The sequence below is a fragment of the Pygocentrus nattereri genome, chromosome 9 (genome assembly GCF_015220715.1).
Source record: "Pygocentrus nattereri isolate fPygNat1 chromosome 9, fPygNat1.pri, whole genome shotgun sequence".
Taxonomy (NCBI): Eukaryota; Metazoa; Chordata; class Actinopteri; order Characiformes; family Serrasalmidae; genus Pygocentrus; species Pygocentrus nattereri.
Window position 1 is genome coordinate 34,496,385 of NC_051219.1, and position 26,393 is coordinate 34,522,777.

The 26,393-nt window shown below is 38.5% G+C and overlaps 1 protein-coding gene across 5 annotated transcripts; it reads right to left on the reverse strand.

Annotated features, from left to right (window-relative positions):
- Nucleotides 1–2,184: 2,184 nt before the first annotated feature.
- Nucleotides 2,185–25,940, reverse strand: myt1a (myelin transcription factor 1a). 5 transcript variants are annotated; one of them, XM_037541601.1, is made up of 23 exons: nt 25,881–25,940; nt 18,321–18,412; nt 17,625–17,679; nt 16,650–16,680; nt 16,464–16,526; nt 16,116–16,354; nt 14,556–15,566; nt 13,414–13,545; nt 12,925–13,015; nt 12,694–12,816; nt 12,113–12,327; nt 11,755–11,945; nt 10,863–11,087; nt 10,509–10,663; nt 10,301–10,363; nt 9,281–9,349; nt 8,821–8,883; nt 7,734–7,817; nt 7,378–7,599; nt 6,188–6,279; nt 5,998–6,101; nt 4,938–5,081; nt 2,185–3,590 (listed from the first exon to the last, which is right to left on the reverse strand). In XM_037541601.1, the coding sequence occupies exons 1-23, from the start codon at nt 25,933–25,935 to the stop codon at nt 3,447–3,449; spliced, it is 3,663 nt and encodes a 1,220-aa protein (XP_037397498.1). In that variant the 5' UTR covers nt 25,936–25,940; the 3' UTR covers nt 2,185–3,446. The 5 variants fall into 5 exon arrangements, with proteins under 5 accessions (XP_037397498.1, XP_037397499.1, XP_017564198.1 ...); XM_037541602.1 differs by having other exon boundaries at nt 2,185–3,587; nt 13,414–13,548; XM_017708709.2 differs by having other exon boundaries at nt 13,414–13,548.
- Nucleotides 25,941–26,393: the final 453 nt, after the last annotated feature.

The following is a 26,393-nucleotide window of genomic DNA, read 5'->3' on the forward strand; positions in this document are numbered from 1 at the left end:
GTCGTTCGTACATTTTTACATTTTTTTGTTTGTAACCATGCTTGCCGAACTCACTGCCAGTGCCCTGCAGATTCAGATATTAAGATGGTCAAAATCTTTCAAGCGTCTGCAAGGGAACTGGCGAGTCTCTCAGATGGCATCTTTAAACAGTTCACATAAAGCCAGGGTCAGCAACACATGGCTGTCTTTTACTGCCCTGTTGAAGCTCCACAGCAGAATTAGATTATTATGTAAAAACAAAATAATCCTCCTTTGCAGTAAAATAAAGCTCTGCTGATCGTTCTAACACAGTTTTAACAATAAGTGATCTTTAATGCTGGAGGTAATGTAGCATATAACTGCTAATTCATTCTTTAACCCTAAAGGTTGGCACGCAGAGTGCTGATCACACAGCAGCACAGATAGCTGACGATCTCACTGAGCTAGCAGCTAACGAAAAGACAAGGAGAGCGATTTCAGATGAGCAGTGATAATTTGGTGATGAACGGACTTATTAGCATTTACAATCACTCCAGTTGGTTTCCTGATATGTTTAATCTGTAACGAGAAACTGTTAATCACTAAAAAATCACGAGGCTGGAGTCAGCTTCTCATCTGCCACTCTTGTTCAAATTTTCCCATTCCACTTTAAATGGTGCGGCGGCTACATTCTGGTGACTCAGGCACAATTTAAGGTGGAATGGGAACTTCAATCAAGAAGTTGGTGTCTCATAAAAAGTCAAAAGTTGAGAGACATTTTACAAGAAAATTGTTCCACTTTTACCAAGTTTCCTGCTGGAGATGTGAGAAAAGCAGCTATATCTGAGCTAAAGTCTCAAAGCAGGGCAAAGTAAGTCTGCACTGTCGTTTATACAGTATTTTTAGCCTTTAGTAGTACATCAGCACATACTGAGGCATATTTACAGCCAAGATGTTAAAAAGGACATGAAGTGTTGTACCTAACAAGATGGTTTCATTTTTATTGAAAGGACTAAATGGCTCTTCTTAACATTTGGGTTGCCAATTCCTGATAAAAAGCAACTGAAAGCCAACTTTTAAGGCCAGAGCAAATGCCGACTTGCCTCTGATCTGGGGCTTTACTCTACGATCTCCAAAAACTGTCGGCGAGTAGAAAATCAGGGCTAAAAATTGTACAATGTGAACGTAACATCATTCAGCCTACAGAAGTTTAGCCCTGCCCATTCAAACAAAAGTGAAAAGGGCTGCTTTTTTAATGAGGTAGACAATCAGAACAGAGCTTTTCTTCTAGTCCATAAATCCATGCAAGTTTTTTAAGGCAGCAACAAGGAAGAAAACAAAATACACAAAAAATGAAGCATATGGGCTCTTTAATAGCTCTAAACCTTCTCCCAGATGGAAGAAGGGACAGCAAAGTACTGGCTGGGTGTTCTGGGTCTTTTAATATAGCTAGGCCTTTTTCTTTTAAGCGCAGGTGTGATTACTATTATAGCTCTATAGAACTGTAACATCCCCTGCCTTGAGAATTTTGTGTTTTTAAGCTTGCACAGGCAAAAAGAGCCTTTGTTGGCACTTTTGGGAAGAAAAGTAATTTGTAAAACTGTATAGTTCAGTCATGGTAGTAGAGCCATTAAACATCAGCCTTACTAAGCAGGTTTTGGATGTTCCTGATTAAACCTGCATGTTGTTCCAAGTCAGTGTGGTTCTTGTTTCACACACTAACGAACCAGTCTCTACATATCACTGCTGTCAGAACAAAATCTTGTATCCCCAAAATGGTAACTTTACAGGAGAAGGAAAAAACATACTTTATTTTTAATGTAAGTCAACGGAACCAGACCTTTAACTAAGTAAGTCTGGGCTGTTTCGTTTGGTCCATTCATCATGAAATTTACAGACAATGTAAAGAGCAATGGGCATTTTCAAATTATGTCGAAAACTGAAAATCGACATAAAACCAAGGTTTTGATCCGACAACAGCAATTTACTACATATGTATATTTAGCTTGTGGCTTCAAGGCTATGTATAAAAAGGAATGGTTCACTGAAAATTCAATCAACTTTTTCCCAAATCTGTGAACTGTTCCTATAAGAATAAGCAGCAGTGGTAGTGCCACTGTTCAACCAGCAGGTGTCACTAAAGTACTGCAAAAGAACAGCATAATTATACTGCAGAGGCAACATTAAACAGCAGATTGTTAAATAAGACTTATCACAAAAACACGATTTAGGTGATAGAGTTCCCTTTTATTTTATCACCAACAGATGGGCAAAGTCTATCCATATGCAGCAGTCACTAACACAGATACATTTACAAAATAAATATTGCAACAAGATCTCCATTCAATTTGTACTTAAATATTAAATAATAATAATAACAATAATAATAATAATAATAATAATAATAAATACATCATACTGTATCTGTTCGACCCACTTCACTGTGGAGGGTGTCAAAATACTTTTATGGACAACAGAACTCATTAAATAAAAGAGAATATTAGAAAATAATATAAAAATTGATAGAAAATATTTGCACTTAAAAAAGAGATTTAAAAATCCCCATCTTTAAAATAAATAGGAAGGTTTATAAAACGCTTGCTGTGGATATTTTTAAAATATTGCCTCCTTTCTCAACACAGAGGGCAACTATTCTGATTTTATTGACTGTTAAAAAGCTGCTTATAGAATTTTTGTTGTGTAAAATAAATAAGCTCATAAATAGACACCGATGAATAAATAACCAAAAAATAATAATAAAAATAAACACCCAAACATGAATAAATAAAGTAAACTTACATATCAAGAATTTAAATAGTCATAATTATAACAATAATAATAATAATAATAATAATAATAATATGATAATGGAACTACAACCTATTCATGGAAGTGCAATATCTATGTTCTCAAATACTATGAGCATTTCTAAATGGGACCCGAACAATTTTTTTCACCAAATATGAGACAACATCATCATACAGGGTACAAACAACAGCAGTGCTGCTTCCTAATCATGACTCATAAAGGGGACGCCAGGAATTCTGAAAGTACCATTGGACATTAAATGTCAAACACACACACATATACATACAAACACACGCACACCAATCTCACAGCTTGTTCATAACAACCTCCGTTTCGCTGAGACGAGTAAGAAAGGCAGATCGGGACAGGTGCGAGCGGTTTGCTAATAAGAGACAATGTCCAAAAATAACCCAGAAGAATACAGACTGTGCCTAAGTGCCACAGTAGGTTTTTTCTGGGTTGTTGTTGAAATGTTAAAGCAGCAAGACTGGATTTTTTTAATTTGGTCCTTTTTCTCTAAACTCCGCAGCGCTCCTCGTCCTCAGGGCTGTCACATACAAAACCTGGATGTCCTTAAACAGTACGTAAAGTATTGTTGGTCTGTTTTTACAACCCACAGTGTCTTGCGGTTGTCACACTCCTTCCAGCTGTCTGTTTGCTTTCACTGTCCGCTGCTGTATTTACACCTCGATGCCTTTGACGGCCTGGTTGATAGATTCCAGCAAGGCTCGGTTCTCCGGGTTCTGGTAGCATTCCTTGTTAGAGAACATGTGGGTCAGGGTGTCCACATAGGTATCAAAGTTCTGCTCGCTGATGGGCTCCTGCTGTGGGAACCACAACAAAAGGAAAAGTTACAAAAGGAAGCCAATCTCCACGTGTTTGAGCTTCAGATTGGCCCTTATTCATAAAAGCTGAGCACAGACTGTTCAGGGGCCCTGTAGTGCTGTACGGTACTGCTCATAATTTTTTAATACAGTCCTATGCAAAAGTTTAAAGACCCCCAGTCTAATTTTGTTTTGCTGATTTCTCTAAGTGAAAATCACATCTCTACAGACTTCAATATTGCATTTACTGCAGATTTTAGTGCCCAATTTCTATGTATTTTCTGAGTTTAACATATTGGCAAAAATATACAATATAAAATGCGCCATATCTGTTGCACAGGCCACATTGTATGTTTTACTATTATGCTAAATTCAGAAAATAAACAGTAATCGTGCATTAAAATGCAGAAGTGTGTTCTCTGTAACCTATTTTCACTTAGAAATTCAACAAAATATCACAGGATCACGCTTACAGATGATATTTAGGTCAACATCAATAAATGTGCCCTGTGCTGCTATTTCTGGCTAAAAGAACGGCCGACAAACCTGACATTGTTCTAACTGAATTGTTTTCTACATGAAAATGACACTGAATGGAGCCTTACACAGTGTTCTAATCGATCACTAGACAGAAAAACATGTTGACAGAAGGGAAGCATATTATTACCATTCATTTTGTTTTATAGCTTTTGAACTGTTTGCTCAAAATAATCTGAAGGACCCACTCAGGCCAATGATATATTGTACTTAACTTACTTTAATACCATGTGTAAAATACACAGTAATAGAATTTATATATAAAATAATAGACTTCTTGCAACACATACACCACTATTTTATTGAATGAAATGTTACTGGATATAATACTCGATATCACAATCAAAATCACAGCGCCAGATTTTCCAAATATGAGCATGTTTAGAAAGGAACATTGACACTACACTGACGCTTTTATAATTGGGTATGTGACACAGTGAAGGAGTAAAAGCTGCTCTTCTTATGCAAACCATAAACAATCCCTTCCAGAAAAGTCACATGAATTCCACAATGAATGAAACATATGTTCCCACTTCACATGTTAAAACTATTACCACACAAAACATCACGTCAAAACTTGCTCACATGTAAAAAAAAAAACAAACAAACAAACAAAAAGGTGCGATTACTTGGAAACACATGATTTTTGCACATTTTACTATGAAATATATGACTTTTCTGTAATGGATGAGAATGAAAATGGCAGGATTCAAATTCAGTAGGTAAAATGAAGTAGGGTGATTTCTACTTCATAAACAGGGCTTTTGGTTTTCAGTGTTGTCTAATATTGCTGGTAGCTAGTTTACTCACCATCTGAGGGAGACGGACGTTGGCCAGGCTGCGGATCAGTGCCTGGCTCAGGCCGGACAGCTCAATGAACAGGGCCTCATTTTTCTCTTCAATGAGTTTGTTTTCCTCCTGCATGCTCTTCAAGTTCTTCTCCATTGATGAGATCTGCAGAGGAGCATCAAAACCCATGAGGGCATGCAAACAACAACTCACTTAGAACCTTAGCCAGAGATTCAAAGAACTGGTCCTGTGCATATCAGACATACACTCACCGGCCACTTTATTAGGTACTTTATTTGCTAGTAAAAGGTTGGACCCCCTTTTGCCTTCAGAACTGCCTTAATTCTTCATGGCATACTTTCAACAAGGTGTTGGAAACATTCCTCAGAGATTTTGGTTGGTTGAGTTACTGTTGCCTTTCTATCATCTGGAACCAGTCTGCCCATTCTCCTCTGACCTCTCACATCAACAAGGCATTTTCGTCCACACAACTGCCGCTCACTGGATATTTTCTCTTTTTCAGACCATTCTCTCTAAAGCCTAGAGATGGTTGTGCATGAAAATCCCAGTAGATCAGCAGTTTCTGAAATACTCAGACCAGCCCGTCTGGCACCAACAACCATGCCATGTTCAAAGTCACTTAAATCACCTTTCTTCCTCATTCTGATGCTCGGTTTGCACTTCAGCAAGTTGTCTTGACCACCTCTACATGCCTAAATGCATTGAGTTGTGGCCATGTGATTGGCTGATTAGCTATTTGTGTTAACAAGCAATTGAACAATTATTGTACCTAATAAAGTGGCTGGTAAGTGTAGGTGGGCAACATGGCAGAATGTAATAGCAAAAAACAATTACTTTATGTGGTTACAAGCAATTTAACTGGATTTATTCATCTTGAATGAAACAATGCAAAAATGTAGTCTATAAGAACTGAAGGAATGTTACTTTGATTCAAACCTCAAACCATTTCAAATCAACATTTCATTCTCTAAATTTGTCCTATTAGATGTGCATCTTCAGCTTTACAGGTTGGAAGGTATATTGTAGTTACTGTTACACTCTGTTTTCAGTATCTGCTGACCTGCGTGTGAAGGTTGGCCATGTCTGCTTCCATCTCTGAATTTGACTCGTTGAGCTCACAGATCTCTTTGTTCAGCTGCTTTATGTCTTCATCATTATCAAGAACTGAGGAAAGCAAAAGCACATATGACATTTTTGCAAGAAGGAGCAATAAAAATCCCAGCTATCTCAAATGTGATCATTACTCTTACCATCACTTGCTCTGAATTTTTTGCTGATGTAGTCATCTCCAGGGAACCTTGCTTTCTTCTTGTTAGCAGAAGCTCGAGGACAACCTGATAGGCTGCGGGCAGAGAGGATGAAGGAAGGTTAAAGGTTACACACTGCTTAGAAGTACAGATGGATATAACTCCAACTTTGTCTTCGTAAATACAGCCACAATACTGGGGCAAAGACAATGAATAGTGCAGCAAGGTTACCTTATAGTCTATTACTAGTTGATGAGTTTCATTCAGTAGTTTCCTTTTTAAATCTGTATATTACTTGGATGAATATTGCCACTGTCATAAGAACAGCCAAGAACATCCAAGAACAGTCAATTTATGTTTGTAATTAAAACATTGTCAGTCCATTTGTCATAAAGTGGTGACCCAATAGGGCAGCTGATTTTTTCAAATGGTGCAACAGAATGAAAAATATAAAAAATGTTTTTGTTATAACAGCAGTGAGATACTAAAGTATTTTCTTGGTTCTATATTTGTCCTTTGCTCAGTATACGATTTTAGTAGAACTGTGAACTGTGTTTATGTTTTCACTTGTGGGCACCAGTCAGATAGCAAACTCGGCTAACTAATGTCTCTGAAGAACATAAGATCTGAGCTTAACCAGGTAGCAGTAGGAAATATTCCAGCTGATATTTAGTATATTTAGTAACAACACAAACTGTGACCTAGTGTGTAAATACTAGTTCAAGCTTTAGAATAAAGGATACTTTAAAAGTTAAGGAGCTGATGAATCCCTAATTCAGGAAACACAAAATTGAGATTTTGATTGGTTCTGCCCTTATTTGCGACTGTTTTTTCATTCCTATAGGTGGCTATTCTGTATGGGACAATGGAGATTTTCTTTTTTGAAATAAGCAACCTGAACTAAATCAGAAAGTGGTGGGGTCTTCGATTATATAAAACAATGGATATTTTACACTTCAGCGTTCAACAGTGTGTTCTGAACTGTTTCCATTGCACCAGAGGATGATAATGCCTTAGTCATTGTGAATAAACAATTGAAATATATAAAAAGTGCCACACTTTCTAGTGATAATGAAATAAAACCAGAACTGGAATTTGGAGTAATGGATCTGTGAACAGAATGTTACTTTGTCCTATTGATCACAGCTTTAGATTTTTTTACTGTACACTACATATTGTCAGCTGGATCTTACCTTCGGTGTGTGAGGAAGCTGCCATTAGCATGGCCTGAGCCGTCACATCCCGGGGTTGGGCAGGTGGGACCCTCTGACTTGAAGGACTTCCAGGAGAAAGGTGTACCGTTCAGCAGGCCCTCTTTCTGTCTGCGTGCGGCCAGTGGGCAGCCGTAGGCACTACGATGGGTGGCGTACTTCCCGCTTATATGACCCAGACTATCACAGCCAGGCACCGGGCACCTGAGCAGAGACATTTTTTTAACTCAAAGACAGTGAGGTTTAACTGAAGCACATTAGCTGTAGAGTGTTGATGTTGCGCTGTTTCCTAAAGTGACGATGGGCTGAAAGACAGATTGAAATTTGAAAGCACTTACTTAATCAGCTCTGAATCTTCCTTGTCATCCTTGGTGGGGGTTATTTTTATTCCTCCCTTCTTGGCACGAGGGCATCCAGACAAACTGTCAATGGGGTTAAAAAAGGGAATGTGAGTGAGTGAATGGTGGCTGAAAGCTAAGAAATAAGCTACATATTAGTGTAAATTAAGTACATAAGAGTGTATCTTATTATTAAAAATAAGCTAAATAAGAAATTCTACACTTTAAAAAAAGGCTATTAAATGATTCTTGATACTGTAAAAATAATACCTAAAACATATTGGTGTAAGTGTATATGTTTAGTCCAGCAAAGTGTACCTCAGTGCTAGGAATGCATAAAATAGATTAATGTTCTAGTGTAGTAATATATCAGACAAACCCACAAAATTGTGCAGGCCCAGTTCAGTAACTGATGGTGGAGTCGATTATTCTAGGGATACTGAGACAATGGGGTCTTCTGCTCTTGAGTTAGATGAACTCTGATGACCTCAAGTTGAGTTTATTGTACAATGTAAATGGTATAGAACCTTAATATGTGGACATTTCTTTAAACTTTAATTCCTTTTCACAGTAGAAATAAAATGCAATTTCTATCTGTTTAGGAAGTTCCTCAGTTAATCAATGCATTCTTTTTTTTGTTCAGTGATGTTGATGGAATATATTTGTGCTTTATTTGTCTTTGTGGAGAGGTACGTATGAATTGTTTTCACAGCGTGGGGCGTCCACCCCTCCCTGTTCACCCCACCCCTCACTCAATACAGAATCACATTTCACAGAGAGCCAGTCGTGTTCTAGTTCATCTGATAACAAAATTACAAAGAAATTGAATTGATTTTATTATATTACTTAAAAATAGCCTATTTCCATTCTGAAGGAGGAACAGCCACTACAGGGTAGAAAGAGTAAATTAAAAGTGGCTCTGTTCTAGTTTCATTCCAAAGAACTCTTTTGGCACCTTTATTTTTGAATTCTTATTCTTCTTTTTTTGAACATGTAGTAGAAAAATTCTCTCAAAGAGTCTGATATGGCAAAAAACAGAGCTCTGTTATATAGACTGAAAGGCTGACAGATTGATATCAGTTTTTACCTTCTGTGTGAGGCATAGTTTCCAGTGATGTGTCCTGATCCATCACAGCCTGGCGTGGGGCATCTGGAGGCCAGAAGTTTATTGGTCAGTACAGTCATAACACTCAGCTGAGGCTTTTTCAGCTTTGTATTTCTCTCAGTATGTCTCCCAGTCTGCTATGTCTTTTTCCTGTGTTACTAGCTTAATAAACCAATTAACTCTAAAATAAAGAATTTCATACTGATGTTTCAGGGTAGGTTTCTTTATATTGCCTTAACGCGAATACATATCAGTGATCAGAAGCAGGAGGTAAGATAGATATTACAATATTTGAGAAGGTTAAAGGGGCTCAGGAAAAGAGTGACAGACAAATTTACTGCACACAGCAGAATTTGCTAGTAACAGCAGTATATAGTACAGTTAAGCAGTCAAAGCAGTGTGCCAAAGACTAATTAGAGGAAAGATTCGCAGACAGACATACTTGAGTTCACCAGTGTGGGCAGCCATGAGGGTCCGAAGACTTTTATCAGCAAGAGGACATCCAGAGAGACTGGAAGAAGGAAGCAGAGCAGAGGAAGAAAGAAAAGAGACGGGAGAAATTTAAGTGCCAGATAGAAGAGGAAGATTTCCCTCACTGTGTTGCTGAGTGTTTGGCATGAATCTGTAGGTATATGTAGCCTTGTACTGTGGGTTGCTTTGGACAAGAGCAGTGAAATAGTACAGGGACTAGTTTAATGTGCATCTGAAATGGATGCCACCATTGCTTGTAGTGTTTCTGAAGTAGCAAACAGAGACCTCATTAATAATAATAGTAAGTTAAATGCCTGCATCTGTTTACACTGAAGGCCCAGTGCAAGTGTTGCATCTAGTCATAAGCAAAGGTTTGAACATCTACTGCCAAAGGACATGTTTTGTTGATTTTAATTTAGGGGAAAATAATTTAAAACATCCTCTACAGGGAACAAACACATTTTCCTGCAAATTTAATAGACATTTTCTATTTATTTGCAGAGCTAATATATTGGGAAAATTATGTTGGTATATAAAATATAAGAAAGTATGATACAATATAATAGAATAAATAAATAAATATGTTTTTAAAAATATGTTGGAATAAAATTGTATGAAATATTATTATTTAAATGTAATTATATAAAAATGTGCCATCACTTTTACAAAGGCCACATTATATGTTATAGGCCACATTAAAACATATGTTAAATGTTATGTTATATGTAAATATGTTAAATCCAGCAAGCAAACAGTAATTGTGTATTAAAATGTGTTCTGTGTAGATGATGAACTTATTTTTATTTAGAAAGTTAATAAAACATGTTATTTGACTGGAGTGTTATTTGACTTTGCTTTTAGAGAGCAGAAATGAGAAGTTTGAATGCAGGGTTGGAGTGGAAGAAAAGTACACATATTAAAAAGGAAAACAGATGGAGGGTCAGTAAGGGTCTGAGCAATAGTATCTAGCTATAGTTCAGCCAATGTATACCTGCGGTGAGATGCATAGTTCCCTGTTATGTGGCCACTGCCATCACATCCTGGGGTGGGACATCTGGACACAAAGTAAAAAAGTCTTATGATTAGGTGGAGATGTGTTAATTATCAATTATGTGAGATTTTGAGAGTATTTCAATGAGATTAGCAATAGTCAAATGCTAAATCCTTTCTTTGTGGTTAAATCTTTGAAGGATACTTACATCAAGAGATCTTTCTTGGTGTCTTTGGGTGGGAGCTTGACTTTGAAGCTGGACGTTGTGACCTCACCAGGATACTTCCTGTCCTCCAGACTCTCTTGTGTGACATCATCATCTTCTCCATCAGAGGACGTGTGGGACTGTACAGTGTAATCCACCTATAATCCATAATACATCAAAGTGAACTAAATGTTGCTAAACCAGCGCATCCTGTTCTCGAGGACTTTATCTCTTGACATGTAAGACTAAAGCAGAATCAGCTCTCTAGCCATTAACTGAAAACAAAAAGAGTGTCTAGTAAATAAAGTAGGCAGTTATCACATCTAGTGTTGATAAAAATAGGTGCAGGATGCTAACCTCCTCAGGCTCCTCCTCCTTCTGTCGGCTTGTCTTGGTGTAATCGAGAGGCCCTTCCCACTCTTCTACTTTGTAGGAGTGGCCAGAGTGAGGTGAGGTGACTCCGTGCTGTTGTGAGAATGATGAGGATGATGATGAAGGGTCAGGTGACCTCACACCCTCCCTCTTGAGTTTCTTCATGCTGAGGTCTAGGGTGCCGTTCTCATCAACCTCAATCTCCATGTCCTGATTTATTGATTAGAATGAAACAAGAGTTTTAATAACTGAAGTGTTCTTAAGTAAAAGAGTTTCTTAAAGAGTCTTAAAGGGAGTTCAGTTCAGTTGCTGCCGCATTACTCTCTCAAGCATAGTTCTTTTCATTGTTGTTGATGGAGCAATGTGCATTGTGGTGCTCTAGCCTGCGCAATACACTTCACATTTTTAAAATGCCCAATGAAGTTGATAAACCATCAACTTTTGTTGTGAATACTCATATCCCATCCACAATTGAGCGAGACTGAGAATTCCTACTCATCTAACATTGAAAAAAAGCTATTCTTGCTTTTTTTTTCATCAGTTTTATTTAACTTTATTTGTGTGTTGGGATAGTTCCTGAACACTCCCTTAGAAGGCCACTGTTCAGATAATGTGAAGCTAGTGCCAGAGTTATAGTTGTTTTGGTTTGTACCTGTCTCAAATGATCTGCAGTGTCATACATGCCCTGTATATTTAGGATATATTCTGAGGATAATGTATCTTTTGTGGTGCATCTTTGCATTAATTGTATTATTATTGTACTATTTCTTTGCTTTTTGTATTCTGTGTCTGTCTCACCAATTCCACCAAGACAAATTCCTAGCGCGCTCAGTCAGTTAAGTGATTCTGGTCTTATAGCTCTTTATAGGCTACATACCTTGCTGGCCTGTTCCTGATGCTTGGTGCTAAGGTTCTCCGGTCTCTCCCAGCAGCGCGTGGACAGGTTGAGAATGGCAGTGGCAGCCATGTGAGCAGCCTCGGCATCATGAGAGTAGTCATATCCGCTGGAGGTGGAGGAGGAGCTGCTCTTGGCATAGCTTCCAGATAAGCTCTGGCTTGGGGAGGAAGCTTTTAGAAATGGTTTTCCTGTTAGTTAAGGCAACAGCATGGATGCACAATAAAATCTACTATGAGTAAAATGTGCAAAAATGTGTTCAGTTGGGCAAATTTAAATCTTTAACGTTGGATATCTTAACCTACTGAGCAGAACAAGTAATGCAGTAAAGTATGCTCACATTTGAAGGCTTTAGGTGAGGTTTCGCTGGTGGGCATCTTTGGGGCAAGCATGCGCTTGCCAAACACCTGCACGTCGAAGCTTGCATAGTCAAAGGACACCTTGGAGTACTTCTCCAGTTCCTTCGCCAGGTTGGCTCGAGGGGTGGCTGGCACCACATTAGGTCTGTAGCTACCATACTGAGGAATCTCCAGCTGCTTCACAAAACACATGGGCCTAAAGGAAAGAGAGAGTGGAGGTTAACTTCTGAATAAATGAATAAATTAACCCCCAGAACTCATCATTATTGCAGGCAATAACAATATTGAGGAGTAATTTGATAATCATTTTTTTTGTCACTCATACAGCATTGAACCAAGAATGTTAATCAAATGTGAATTTGATTAACTATACACTTCCGTAATTATGTTAAAATAGTGGAGTGACCTTAAAACTTCTGGAGGTCAATAATGTAATGTACAAAAATACAAGCCTTTTCCAACCAGGTGCATGAAAAATTATATTTTAATTGACGAAGTCATGTGAAATCATTATTCTCATTTCAAATGGTAGTAAAAAATCTATATGATTTAGCTGGCTTACCTGAGTACTCTGTCTGATTTAGAGCCTCCAACAGACTGCTCACTGACCGAAGCCTGGGCCTGAACTTGCTTTTCAAAACTCTTTGAGTGTTTTCCTGCTGCAGCTATTGGGCAGCCAGATAAACTTAAAAGAGAAATAATTCAGAAGTTGTAAACAACATCCATATTTAGATTATTAGACCTATACATGACCATGCTGATCAAGACATTATTTTAGAAATGCTGAATTTACCTGCGGTGTGTGTTGCGATTACTGTTAACATGGCCTTGACCATTGCATCCAGGTGTTGGACATTTCAGCACGTTCTCATGCATGGCCAAGACTGTGCAGGTTGAGAGAAGATGTCAGACATGATATGAAATATAAAATAGCAAGTACTTGAACGCTGCTGCATTACGTGGACTTAATCATGCCATAGACACATGGTAGTAGATGTCAAATGAGCTGTCATGACGGATTTTGTTCAGTGCCGTTAATTGTCAAGACAGATGCCATAATGTTTGATGTCTTGATGGCTTCACATACTAATCTTTGCTAAGTGAACTTTAATTGGATACGTGGCATCAAATATTATGAGACCTGACATGTTAATTAACAATAGTGATAACATGACACTGTTATATTACTAGAAATAATCTGTCATGACAACTCGTGACAGCATGTGACAAAGGGGAGTTAAGAGTGTACATGTTAACCAGGTTCTTGAAATACAGAACTCACTTTCAGGTGGGACCCTGTCCTTATGTGGACACCCAGAAAGGCTCCGGTGGTGAGGGTACAGTCCAGTCACATGACCTGTCCCATCACATCCTGGGGTGGGGCATTTCACTTCTTTCTTCTCTGATCTGGAACCTTCTGTGATGAAAGTGGACCAGGAAGGATGGAGGAGGAAATCAAACACATCAAGCTCACATTTGCACATTATCAGATAATACATAATGTAATTATAATACTAGTAGGAAGCTGTACAAAGAAAACCTAAGAGTTTGAGATGTATCCACAATGATGAACAGCGCAATTAAATTAATAACAATGAATTATTAAATTATACATTTTAAAGTTTTATTCAGGATGCCTCACATGGCAAAAAAAAAATAGTGACCAAATCTTGAAGCTAACAAAATTAAGTGTAAACAGGTAAATCAAGATAAATTACAGTATAGTAGTTACCATTTAATAACTACCTTTATAACTGCTTTTTCCAACACTATATAAGTCATTATTGCATATAAAACAACAAAAAATATTAACATAACTATTCAAAATTTTAGATCTGAAGAATTTTCAGTAATATGAATGGAATAAAGCTTGAAATGCTAAAATAATTGATATGCTGAATAAAACATCTAAAAATGCATGTTGATATAGTTTATATTTAAATTTGCATTGTATAAGTTTAGGAAACGAAGCTTAGGAAACAAAAAGAATCCAAATCTTGGAATTTTGTCCTAAGTATATTGTTCCCCAAGTCAAAATACAAATAATGCTACATACATGCTATAAGCAAGCTAACGCTCTTATGCAATGATGATACACAAATTTAGTGTACTACACTATTATACACCCAACACTAACTAATACAAGCTTAGCCTAACAACCACATTTGGAAAAGCTTACTTGTTTGCATTGGATATTTCGGAGAGGTTTCCAGTCTTATTATATCAGTTAAGTGAGTAGAAGTGTTTCTACTTATAGCTTATAAGCTTATATTTCATCTCCTTAACAACCTCATAATTCCGATCATTCAGTGACATTCAGAGGAAAAATGTGAACAGGAACAGGAACCAAAGAGAAAATCAGCTTAAACCTGGAGTCACTAATATGGGCATGACGATACAACTCCAGAGAGCCATTCACATTACCTTTACTGTAGTATCCCCTGCGTGCTGCATGATCTGGCAGTTTGCTGCTTTTCTCTTCTAGGCTGTGGTAGCCCTGCAGCTCTGGAGAGTGGCTCTCCTCGGAGCTGTGTCCGGTCTGCTCAGCCTTCAGGGCGATGGCCTGCTCCAGGAGCCCCAGGTTCCCTCGTGTCATGTCGTACGTCTCGGACTCGTCCGTGACTTCTGATCTATGGGACACGCTGTCCATCTCTTCATCTTCTGCTTCATCCACTTCTTCCTCTCCTTCATCCTCTTCTTCATCCTCATCCTCCTCATCGTCACCTTCAGAGTGCAGCTCTATGACTACTGTGGGTGAGGCTTTGTTGGCTGCTTCCTCTTCATCTTCCTCATCTTCGTCCTCCTCTTCTTCTTCCTCATCAGTTAGGAGAGTGTCTGGTTTTTCGCTATTGATCACGGCGTCCGGTTCTGATACCTGAGTTGGAAAACTGCTTTCCGGGACGATAGGGGACTGGTCAGGCTTCGTTTGGGCCTCCTCCTCCTCCTCTTCTTCCTCATCTTCCTCTTCTTCCTCATCTACATCATCTTCCTGATTATTTGTTTTCTCCTCAGCTTCTTTGGCCTGGACTTTGTTGAAGTCTCCGCTGAAGTACTGGTGGTCTGAATTGTTCTTCTGACTCGAGCACTGGCTCTCGCCTTCCTCATCCTGTTCCTCATTATCTTCACCATCTTCTTCTTCTTCCGCTATCTGCATGGGCTCATCAGAAACTTTTAGCTGCTGAGTCATCCTATCTTCTTCTGTCATCTCTTCTTCTACACCCTCTCCATCCTCTTCCTCGCCTGCTTGGATCTCCTCAGCAACTTGAAGCCCCTCTGCATTGTCTGTCTCCATTGTGACTTGTTGAATGGGTGTGGCTTCAGCCTCTACCTGCTCTTTTGCCGGTTCCTCTTCAGGCTCTGGAGTCGGGATATTTTTGACTTCTTCAGGTTTATCTTCAGCTTCAACTTGTGAGGCTTCTGCTGATGGGGCAACAACTGTACGAACATAAATGTAAATTCTTTAGGATATTGATGGCATTACACTGAGATTTTCTTAAAAACAAAGGTGCCAAAGGGTTCTTTCAAGCCACAGAACCTCTCAACAATGTATGAGATGTGTGAGTGTGAAGCACATTTTTTAAAGTTCACAGAATCATCTCATAATGCTAAGGTTCTGTTACAGGTTATGCACTCTTAACTAAAGTGTTCTATAATACCAAAAAAGGTTCTGTGACTTGTAACAGTTAAGGACTCTTTGTGGTCCTGTTGAAGAATTTTTTATATTTTTAAACAGCATTTTTCCATCACATAGAAGACAGATTTACCCACATAGAGAGCAATTTACACATTGAAATGGCTCTTTGTGTGTTCATGGTGCTAATACAATAATTGCCCTTACTTAAAGATCCGTTAAAAAAACATTGTTTTTATAAGAGCACCAGCATCTAGGACTGTACGTTCAAGCCCAGAATCATTACTGAAACATTCTTTTGAAGAGTGTATCATACATGGCTTTTGATACAAACTAATGATCTCATTCCTCACCTGCCAAAGGCTCTGCTGTATCCTCTTCCTTCTTTTTAGTCTCTTCCTCTTTTTCTGTCGTCTCTTCATCAGACTCCACTGCATCATCCTTTGGTTCAGTCTCACTGTTTGTGTCACTGTCTGCATTGAACCCTTCATCCATTGCAAGCTTCAGGGGGTTGGGCTTCTTCTTAGAGGGCGCTTGGTTCTCTTCTGCTTCTTGGAGTTTCCGTTTCTTGGCCAATGGGCAGCCCAGTGCACTGTTAGAGGCACAGGAAAGAAAAATGAGCTTTTGGGAGCAGCAGTCACAGGTGTGTAAGAAATATGCATCATTTTAACCTGAAACTGTGAAAGGAGGCCTAACGTTACCTTCTGTGCCGAGCATATTTTCCACTGACATGACCCAAACCATCACATCCAGGAGTGGGACAGCTAGAAATCAAGAGAAACAGAAGCTCAGTTTGTCTATTACTTTGTTGTTTTGCAGGATCATGTGTATTTGAAGTATTTAATCAGTGCAGAGTAGCACCAAAGCATTAACTGAAAAAAAATCACCTGTATTCTTGTCCTACAAGCTCAAGAGGAACTGAGAGAGAGAGAGAGAGAGAGAGAGAGAAGCTAGGTCATTATAGTTTACTATCACTGAAAGTGCTAATATGCCATAACACTATCTCAGGGTCTGTGAATTCCTGCTGTAGTACATACTCAAATGCAAATTCATCTCATTACAATAACTATATAAATAACCTTTATTTAAATATATTTATTTTTTGTACAAACCCATTTCCAAAAAACTGGATGCTGTGTAATATGCAAATGTAAACAGAATACAGTGATGTGCAAACCATTTAAACCCTATATTTAGTTGAAAATAGTCAAAAGACATATTATGAAAATAAGGTGATATGGTTCTATTCAAATCTATTCAACAATGTTAAAAAAGTGTAAAAAATTCTATTGACTGAACATAAACTGATCATCATCAAAAATGTGAGTGTTGCCACATCACAGAATTTCCTACATCTTCCTAAAAATAAAGGTTTCTAAAATATTCTTGACTTGTATTCAGACAGAAAATAACCCAGAACCTTCACATCTTGTACAGGTTCTATTTAAATGTCTCATTTACAAATACGGTTATTTAAAGAACCACAGATGAAAATGTTCTTCTGCAGTACTTCAAGGAACTCTTTTAGGTTTTGGCACTTTTGATTTAAGAAGTTTATTTTATTCTATTTTAGTCTGTTCTATGCTGTTCTACAGTGTTACAATACAACAATAAACAATTCCAAACACAGATTCAACTGTTTGAGCATAAATGTGTTATAAAAACGGATCCATAAATGACTGAATTAACTAAACTTCTTGGTTTGTAAATAGGACGAATCTTTAATTGGTGTAGAACCTTTACATTCTACAAAGTTCCTTTAAAAGTTTAAAGGGTTCCTGGCAGACATATTTCAGCTATAAAGAGTCTATTCTATTCTATTCTGTTCTTTAATCGAGTTGTATACAGTAAACTGCTCTCACCTCTGATGCCCTTTGAGCGAGTTCGCGTCCTCTTCTCTTCTGTGTCTTGGCTCATCTGAACAAATGTAGAATAAAAGGATAATTATTATATTGAACTAATTTGTTGACGTTCTGGCTTCTTTCCCGTCTTTTACCTTTATGTTTTTGTACTTTTTCCTTTGCACTTAACAGCCTTTCTTCAGAAGAGTGAGCTTTATTTGAGCTCAAATGTGAAGGCAGGGTTTAAATTCTATCCCACTCCACGACCAAGAAACATCTAATGGTCCCCCGAGCTGAGCACAGTCTAATGTTACTAGAACTAGAGTGGTTCTACACATCCTTTAAACTTGATAAAAATCACAAAATCAATAACACACTTCAAATCAGTTCCTTCAGATTCACACCATGGCGTGCGTGAGAGGACTGTGACGATGGTGTTATGAGAGGAAATGAAGGAAAAAAGCAAATATAAGTACAGATCTGATGTCAATAGAGAAAAAAATAGAGAGAACTGCTCAAGAGCTTCAGGCAGAAAAAGAATGAAACAGCAAAAAGGTTGTAGCACTTTACAGCAAAGGGCTAATAAGAAGAAGTCAAGGCTGTTCACTGGATGATGGCTCTCATGGTGAAGTGGGCAGAGAATGACACTCAAACACCCCACAGTCCAGACCATTACAGAGACACATTCTGTACATAATGAAAACTCCAGTATCTCACTTTGATTCTCTTGCTCCTCTTGTTCTCCCAGCTGCTGACTCGGTCACCTCTTGTCCACCTCTGGCTCAGCAGCTGCCCATGGAACTCATTTTCTGTCAGAGAAAGAAATGACACAGTGTCATTTTCACAGTGGGACTCCTAACACAAGAAGTACAGTGTAATTTGCATAACATACTTAAAGAGCTGAAATAAGTAACTTTAACAAGTCACAGCAGGGAGGTTACATTTCTGAAGTATTTAGTCGCTGCTGGAAACAAAACCACACATCTTCTGTGGACATGGAGAACAGAACAAAACCATTCTTTCCTTCAACAGATATTAGCGTATCAAGATTTGTGTTCACTCTTAAAAAAAAAAAGTTCTTTGAGTGACGCCATTAAACAAGGGTGCCCAAACCTTAAAGAAGGTTGGTAGGATTTTTTTTTTAGGTAGATGGTTTTTTATAAATTTATAACATCACACTTACCAAAACTTTCCCTAAAGAACCATGCTTGACAAAGACATTTGTAAATGTGAGGAACTTTTTAAAGGTTTAAAGAACCTTCTTGCAATGTAGAGATTCTATACCCATTTAAGAGTATAGAAACTAGACCCTTTACATTATATACAGGTTCTTTAAACCTTAAAGAGGTTCTCCACACTCACACACCTCTTTAAAAATGGTTCTCCAAAGAACGAGCCAGTAAAAGGTTCTCTAAGCAATCAAAGGGTTTTCTTCCATCACATCATCCAAAGAACTGCTTGTGATAGATAGATAATCAAAGCAAAGTAATTTTAGACTATTTGTATTGGTCACTTCAACCTACACCACACAATGTGAAGTACAGCTGGTACTTTAAAATGAGACAAAGGAGACACAAGGTTTTGTTATCATTACTTTCTTATATATATATATAGGAAAATGGGTACATTGATTACCAGTATTGCTAGTTACAATATAATTGATGCTGTTACAATAAGTTATATGTCTCAAAAAAATCAATTATTATACATATAATGTTATATATATATATATTATATATATAAAAATAAAGCAATAAGCAATATAGATGCAATGTGGTAAGTGTTTATTTATCTGAAATACAATAACATCACAATAAATATCACTGAACCAAAAAGGGATGGGATTTTATGTCACAGTGTTACTCTTTCTAAACCTCTCCTTGAGGAAACATTGTTTGTAGTTATTCTACAATACCTGCTTTGCATAATCAATACTTCATTACATTAAATTATGGGTGCTGCTAATGGAATTGAACAAATCACTGTGATGGCTGGGGGTGTAGAGGAGATCATCCTGAAACCAATTTTATTCTTTAAACTATTAGACATCAACTACTGTTTGTTTTTTTTTATAAGAAATCTAACCTAATGATAGTGTTTTTTTTTCAAGCCAATAATGCATATAATGTTTGATTTTAAACCATTTTTCAGCATATTAAACTTTTTTTTGAGACATCTGGAACATATATGTGATAAATGTGATAATTGTTATTATAACAACCTTGAGTATATTGTAACTTGCAATACTAGTAATCAATGAACCCATTTTCCCAAAATAAGAAAAGAAATGTAAACCTACATGTATCACATAATGTTTTTACAGACGGTCAATTATTGTCAATAACACCTTGCCAATCAGACAGGTTCAACAGCAGGAAAGCTTTGGAAACACACTTTGGTGCAGAGATCACTGTAGGTTTGTACAAGCTGATGTTAAGCTCATACAGGCTGACAGTGCAGTCATTCATAGCACTTCTGAACACTAAAACATGATCCATAATGGTGTTTGAGGACTGCCTTCATGGCTCTGGTGTCGATTCTGAGCGAACAGCAATGTGACCCAGCTGTTCCACTCAGTTCTCATTACAGCCTCTGATTACGTTTCAAACGGCACCTGGTGCTCCTACACTTTACTGTGCAGACATACAGAATATTCTGCTGTTCTTCGCATGAAAACATGATGTACTGTAGCTTTGGCAGTATATAAACAATCTCATGCATGCAAGAAGAGAAATGTACTACTAGTGTACTGCACTTAAAGTTGTCATCATTTTATTGCTGTTAGTATTGAATAATATATTTGTTCTATGTGGAAATGAATAATTTGAATCAACTAAATCCAAAGTATTACCTTCTTCAGTGTTTGAGTGAAGGGTCAACAAGTGCAAGAACATCCCAAATGAATTATTAATATGCGATCAATGAACCCTTACAGTCTTAAGAGCACCGAATGTACAGGCCTCTACTGCTGCAGTCGCCTTATGAAAGTAATGTTGGGAGCACTAAAATGTTTGGTATGTAATGGTTTTGCCATTTTCTGTGCAGTTCACTTACAATAACTTTACCAATAATACTCAGTTTGACATGTTCTGTACTGGCTCCATCTCTCAGTGCACAAGTCTGCTTATTTCACTATACAGTTCTGCTATTCAACCATCGCAGTGGCAGCTTTAAAGCAATAAAGCCGAGTACAAAATAAGAACAAACCACAGAATACAACTTGATACCTTTATCATTTGCTGCTCTATTATTAAATTAACCAACAAGAAACTATCATGATTATTCTTTTCAAATGTTTTAGCCTTATTGAGCATGAAAAACACGGTGTCACAGCAGTGACTTCACTATTATTGCTCAGGCAATAATTTTATGTGAAACATTCTTTATATCTGTTTGTTAGTTTAAATTGTAGAAGATGCACTAAAATGATTCTCTTGTATTTCTTTAACTATTTTACATTTATAAATATAACTGCTTTTTGAAAATTGTCAGTGGTGTTACGGAAACATAAAATGTGGTTTAAAAAAATGGCAAACTCTTTATGAATTACTTCTTGTATGGATTTCTCAAAGAAAAGATGGCTAACTCTGAGAAGTCAGTGGTTAGTAACATTTCTGTTCATATTTAGAATCTGTTCAAAATTAGATTAAAAAAAGATGATGTCAGTGGTGTTACTTTTGAAACACTAACTGGTTGTAAAACTGAAAAAAAAGCAACTTGAATGCAATACTTGTGATTTGTAATGTCTGCATACCGTGTGACTTTGAAACTAAAGTGTCAGTAGACTGTATTTTGGAAACGGTGTCAGTGGTGTTGCAGTCAGTGGTGTAACTTTACTGATGTTGCTCAGTACAGACTACATTTTACACTTAAACTACATCCATGGTCTTGCCCCGCTTGCCATCACAAAGTTAGAGAGACCCACACATAAACAAGAAAACTATATTATTGTACCAGGAGCAGCTCTGCTTTTGTCCCATGCGACCTTGGCTTAGATTAAGAGCATCATGATTCTGCAGCAACCTCTCTCTCTCTCCCTCTCTCTCTGCCCACAATACCACGCCTTTTAATGACTCCCATCAGGCAAACAGCAATACCCCCTCCATTACTGCAAAGCTGCGTCATGGTAACCACTATGTGCCAATCACAAGGACTTGGGACATTTAAATCAGGACTCATCTCCATCACACTGGCTGCACACATCAAATTCTACGGTTACAGAGTCAATCCACAATCCTGGAATATAGCTATGGGGGTGAAAAACACAAGCCAAGACCTTAGAAAGCAATGGCAACAACCTGAGAGCTAAACAAAGCCAAAAAAGTGCAGACTGGACTACTGTACAGACAGCAAACATCTAAAGCAATAACAGATTTCAGGTACATAACAAGTTCCAGTAAGTAGCAAGTCATGCATTCGCACACAACACAAACCAGAAAGCATTAAAAACCTGTCCGCCTGCTCGGTGCCCCATCAATAGGATTTCTGAAGCCTATTTCTCAGACATCAGCACAATACAGGTCCTTAAAATTGTAATAGAACAAACTTTCACGGCTTCTACTGCTTATGACGGTTGGGCTGCCTGTTAAAACTTCAGCTGTGGAGTAGCCCGGCCTGCACTACCGCACTACTGCACACACAGGCCTGCCCTGAACGACACCAGACCTCATACACACCAACAGATCAGGCCTATATTGAAAGTTTACGAGCTTTCATCGAACAAAACACATGCTATGCTCCAGTAGCCTAGTGCAGCAGTTACTGAAGCCCAACTTCATCTAGCCAACACAACAAAACACAACACAATCTACCTTAAAACAGCAAAGCTGAAGACGGCTTCTTATTCACCAGCTTCCAATTTTCCCGTTCCACCTTAAATAGTGCAGCAGTTACAGGGCACCATTTAAGTTGGAACGGGTACAGCTGCACCATTTAAGGTGGAACGGGACAATTCGAAAAAAAAAGCTATTGAATAAGAATCTGATTTCAGCCTCCGAAGCCAGAATGTAACTGCTGTACCATTTAAGGTGGAACGGAAAATTTCGAAGCTGGTAGGAGGCCAACTTTAGCCTCTTTCTGAAACGTGCGCTGAAGAACTTTAAGGAGAAAAGCAGATCGGAAATGTACTTCTTTAATAAAACCCAGGCTGCGTCCATTAGCCGAGCACAGCGGAGATGCACGACGGAGATCGCAACGATTAGCCGCTAGAAAACGCCAGACGCATAATATTTGCGACTAGTATCCAGAACAGCGAGGTAGGAAAATACCCTTGATCCTCCAGCTCCTGTCGGCGACGTATTTTCGGTGGAGATGCTAGCGGCCTCTCGCTCTTTGTAGCTGTAACTTCAGCGCCGCTCCGCTTCGCCGTGTTCTTTGCTTGAAGCCCGTTTGCTGAGCGTCAGAAACCTTTAAATAATCCGAGCACGGCGGCTCCCAGACCTCGCCATGATAGACAACTCGGTCGCGCACGCCCGTCTGCGTCTGAATATTAGCATGTAGCCTCATCAAAAAGCCATTTCCACACAATATCGGTCGGCGAGAATAATGTTGACTTACCTTTGGCTCACAGGCCCATTGTTCACCCCTCCTCTACCCCAGGCTGTGACATCATCATAGTAAAATGTACAATACAAGAGGGGGTGGGCCTCTAGTACACCCCCCCCCAACACACACAACACACGTCTCTCCCACGTAAACACGGGCTCTATCCAGCCAACCATCGTTCGTTAGTTCGTCTCAGCTTAAAAAAAAACAACAACAAGCACATATGTGAGTGTGCTGCGGCCTACTGCCCAACGCTGTAACTAATAAGCCTCCACTGCTCTCTCTCCTCGACATAAAAGCAGCTTCCCACTTTCTCTGCTGGGCTGAATCGCCGTCAGCTCGAAGTTCAGCACTGTGGACAGCGCTGTAACTGATTTCAGCACCATGGACAGAAGCCGCTGATACTGCGACCCACACGCCTCTTAAACCTCCTCCATTTATTTGATTACTCGTTCCATTGTCTCTTTGTTGTTATGAAACAAAGATTATATAAATACTGCCTTAAAATTACCGACACACTCCTCTACAACGAAGCAAGGAGCAAACCCCCACACAAAAATGCTTCGCTGAATAAACACCAGCGTATAACTACGTCCAGATGCTATAAGAGGCTAACAACTACTACTAAAGTCAAACAAATACCGAGGATTTAGCCATGTGTGCTAAATCTATTACCCACCTAGGTGATTCACTAATCCATAAACAGCGCGCTAAACTAAACGAGTTCTACTAAAAGCACTCCCGACTTAAGAAGAATCAGGGAACTACTTTTTCACGCGTAATGATACATTCAGTTTACAGCAGCCGGATCTAAAATAAGGCAACGCGACCGGAAATATATTCCCCAAATGTGCTAACCTACTTTAGAGAGCGAGATGAAAAGACGTCATGAAATATTAATCATTATTTTTGGTATTATTAACACTAACGTGCATTTATTAACTAACTAGTTTGTTCGCTTGACGTTCGCCGTCAGCCTCATTGTATCATGTACAGTTACAGGCAGGCCTGTAGGTCTAAGGCTCTATATGGGCCTACGAATATAATTAAATTGTGTAGCCATGTTCTGCTTCGCCAGCTTAAAATACATTTTACATTATCATTCAGACAAATTCAGTAGGTTCGTTAACTACATTTACTCTTGGCTTAAACATTTGAATTCTAATTTTACAGGGTAAAAAGTTTAGTAGAGCTGGGAGATGAGGGCGAAACCCCAAGTATGGGGCAAAATGTTAGAATATAATGAGAATATTCAAATCCAGCACTGAATTCACTCTGTTACTGTTCATTTGGTCGTGAGTCAAGTCATTAATCTTTATGATAATGGTTTCTAAATGTTTCTTGTCAAGCTTGTACAGTTCTATGATGTAAGGGAAAAAACAGTGTAATGCAAAAGTTTGAGCAGTCCTGGTCAAATGACGTTTTTTTAAAACACATTTTTGTATTTTTTCCCCAATACATCAAATTTAGCAAAATTATTTTTACTCAGGAAATCAACAACATGTATAACTTGACTTGGGGTGCCAAAACTTTTGCATACAAGTGTACGTGGAGATTGTTTAGACCTTTAAAATATATTTCTCAACCACAAATCTCTCTCTCTCACACACACATACGTACACACACACACACACACACACACACACACACACACACACACACACATATATATATACATACATATATATATATATATATATACATATATATATATATATATATATATATATATATATATATATATATATATATATATAAATCAAAAAAACAAATTGAAAGTTTTTTAAAGAACACGTACTGGTTCTTCTACAGCATCACTCAAAGTCTTAGTTCACTTTATTCTTAATGATGTTGAATACGCTGTATATGACTCAAGTGAGGACACAAAAAAGAATGAGAGGAATTTGAGGAAAAACGTCAAAAGCCGCTGGTGTGAGCAGCGAGACTCTTCAGGAGTTTCTATATTTAATGAGAGCGAAGTTCTTCGGTTACCAGCTGGAACTTTGTTCACTCTCATCCTCCAGATCGGTGCAGATGGACAGCCTCACTGCTGCAGCATACAATTATCCTCGGGACAACAGCAGCGTGTATAAATATTACATACGTGCCAGCTGAGCGAGTGAGGAGACTAGAGCCCACTCTAACACCCCACCCCTCCCCCCTCCCGCTATGGACAGATGGACCTGCCTAAGTCCCTCCCTCGCTTAAACTTTTAACGGGCCTCTGCCGCAGACTCAAGTCCCCACAGAGTTCAGCGCACAAATCCCTCTGGAAACAAAAGTTTCCTTTGTCTGCAAACTGTCTGGACTGAGGATTTGAGTTCAGAAAGTTTTAACGCACAAAGAGCTCGTCTTCTGCCAGCGTGTCAGCTGCATGACAGATAAATCTTGCAAACTAGCTGCACACTGCATTTTAACCTATATAACAGTTTTGAGGGGATAAGTGTCACTACAAAGCTATAAACAATCAAGTTTTAGTCTTAATCTTCTCACTGTGGCTCATCACAGCACCATCAGACCAGAAAATGACTTAAAAAGCCCGAATATTGCAAGTAATAGTAGTCTACATAAATATGAATTAAAAATAAATAAATCTGAATCAACTGCGGAGGAAATGCACCACAAAATCACCACAGGCCCCTCAAAAACATCCCTGGAAATCACGTCGAAGTGTTGATCGTAAAACCCGAGAAGAGCCAGCTTAAAACGTGAAAACTCAGAGTGTTTTACTCACCCAGAAAGACTTTGCACAGCTTCATCCTGGCTGTGACTGTGTTCTCCCCACTCATAGCTTTCAAACTCTGAAACTTCTCTTCATAATAACAGAGAAAGTAACTTGGGAAAAACTTGCCGGGCTGGGCGGTCCGCCCCTCGAACTTTGCCTTCAACCAATCAGACGCTGTCGGCGTCACGCTTGCTCCCCGAGGCCAGCCAATCAGAGCGCTGCTCACTTGGAAGGCTCCCCAAACAAAGCCCATTGAGAGTGAAAACAAAAGACTGCTGCTGTTCCCTCAGTCATATGGCAAAGCTGACTACTTCCCCTGTCTTTCACCACAGCCGCCGACCAGAACTCGAGGAGAAAACTTTCTCAAAGTTTCCTTTTCACAAGTTTTAGTTCAGCATAACATGAACTACGGCACATGTTTAATCCAAACTCACACAACGTGTTCTTTTACATCCAAGTGCTTTTCTACACTTCTTCTTGATCCCATTAATGAACACAAGCTGAGCAACACCATTGTAAGGA

Excerpts from the sequence above, each read along its gene's own strand:
- myt1a (XM_017708709.2), bottom strand. The coding sequence starts at position 25,935 with ATGAGTGGGGAGAACACAGTCACAGCCAGGATGAAGCTGTGCAAAGTC. Across the intron at positions 16,527-16,649 it reads CTTGTAGGACAAGAATACAG|CTGTCCCACTCCTGGATGTG; the intron begins GTGATTTTTTTT and ends CTTGATTTCTAG. Across the intron at positions 13,016-13,413 it reads GGACAGGGTCCCACCTGAAA|TCTTGGCCATGCATGAGAAC; the intron begins GTGAGTTCTGTA and ends CAACCTGCACAG.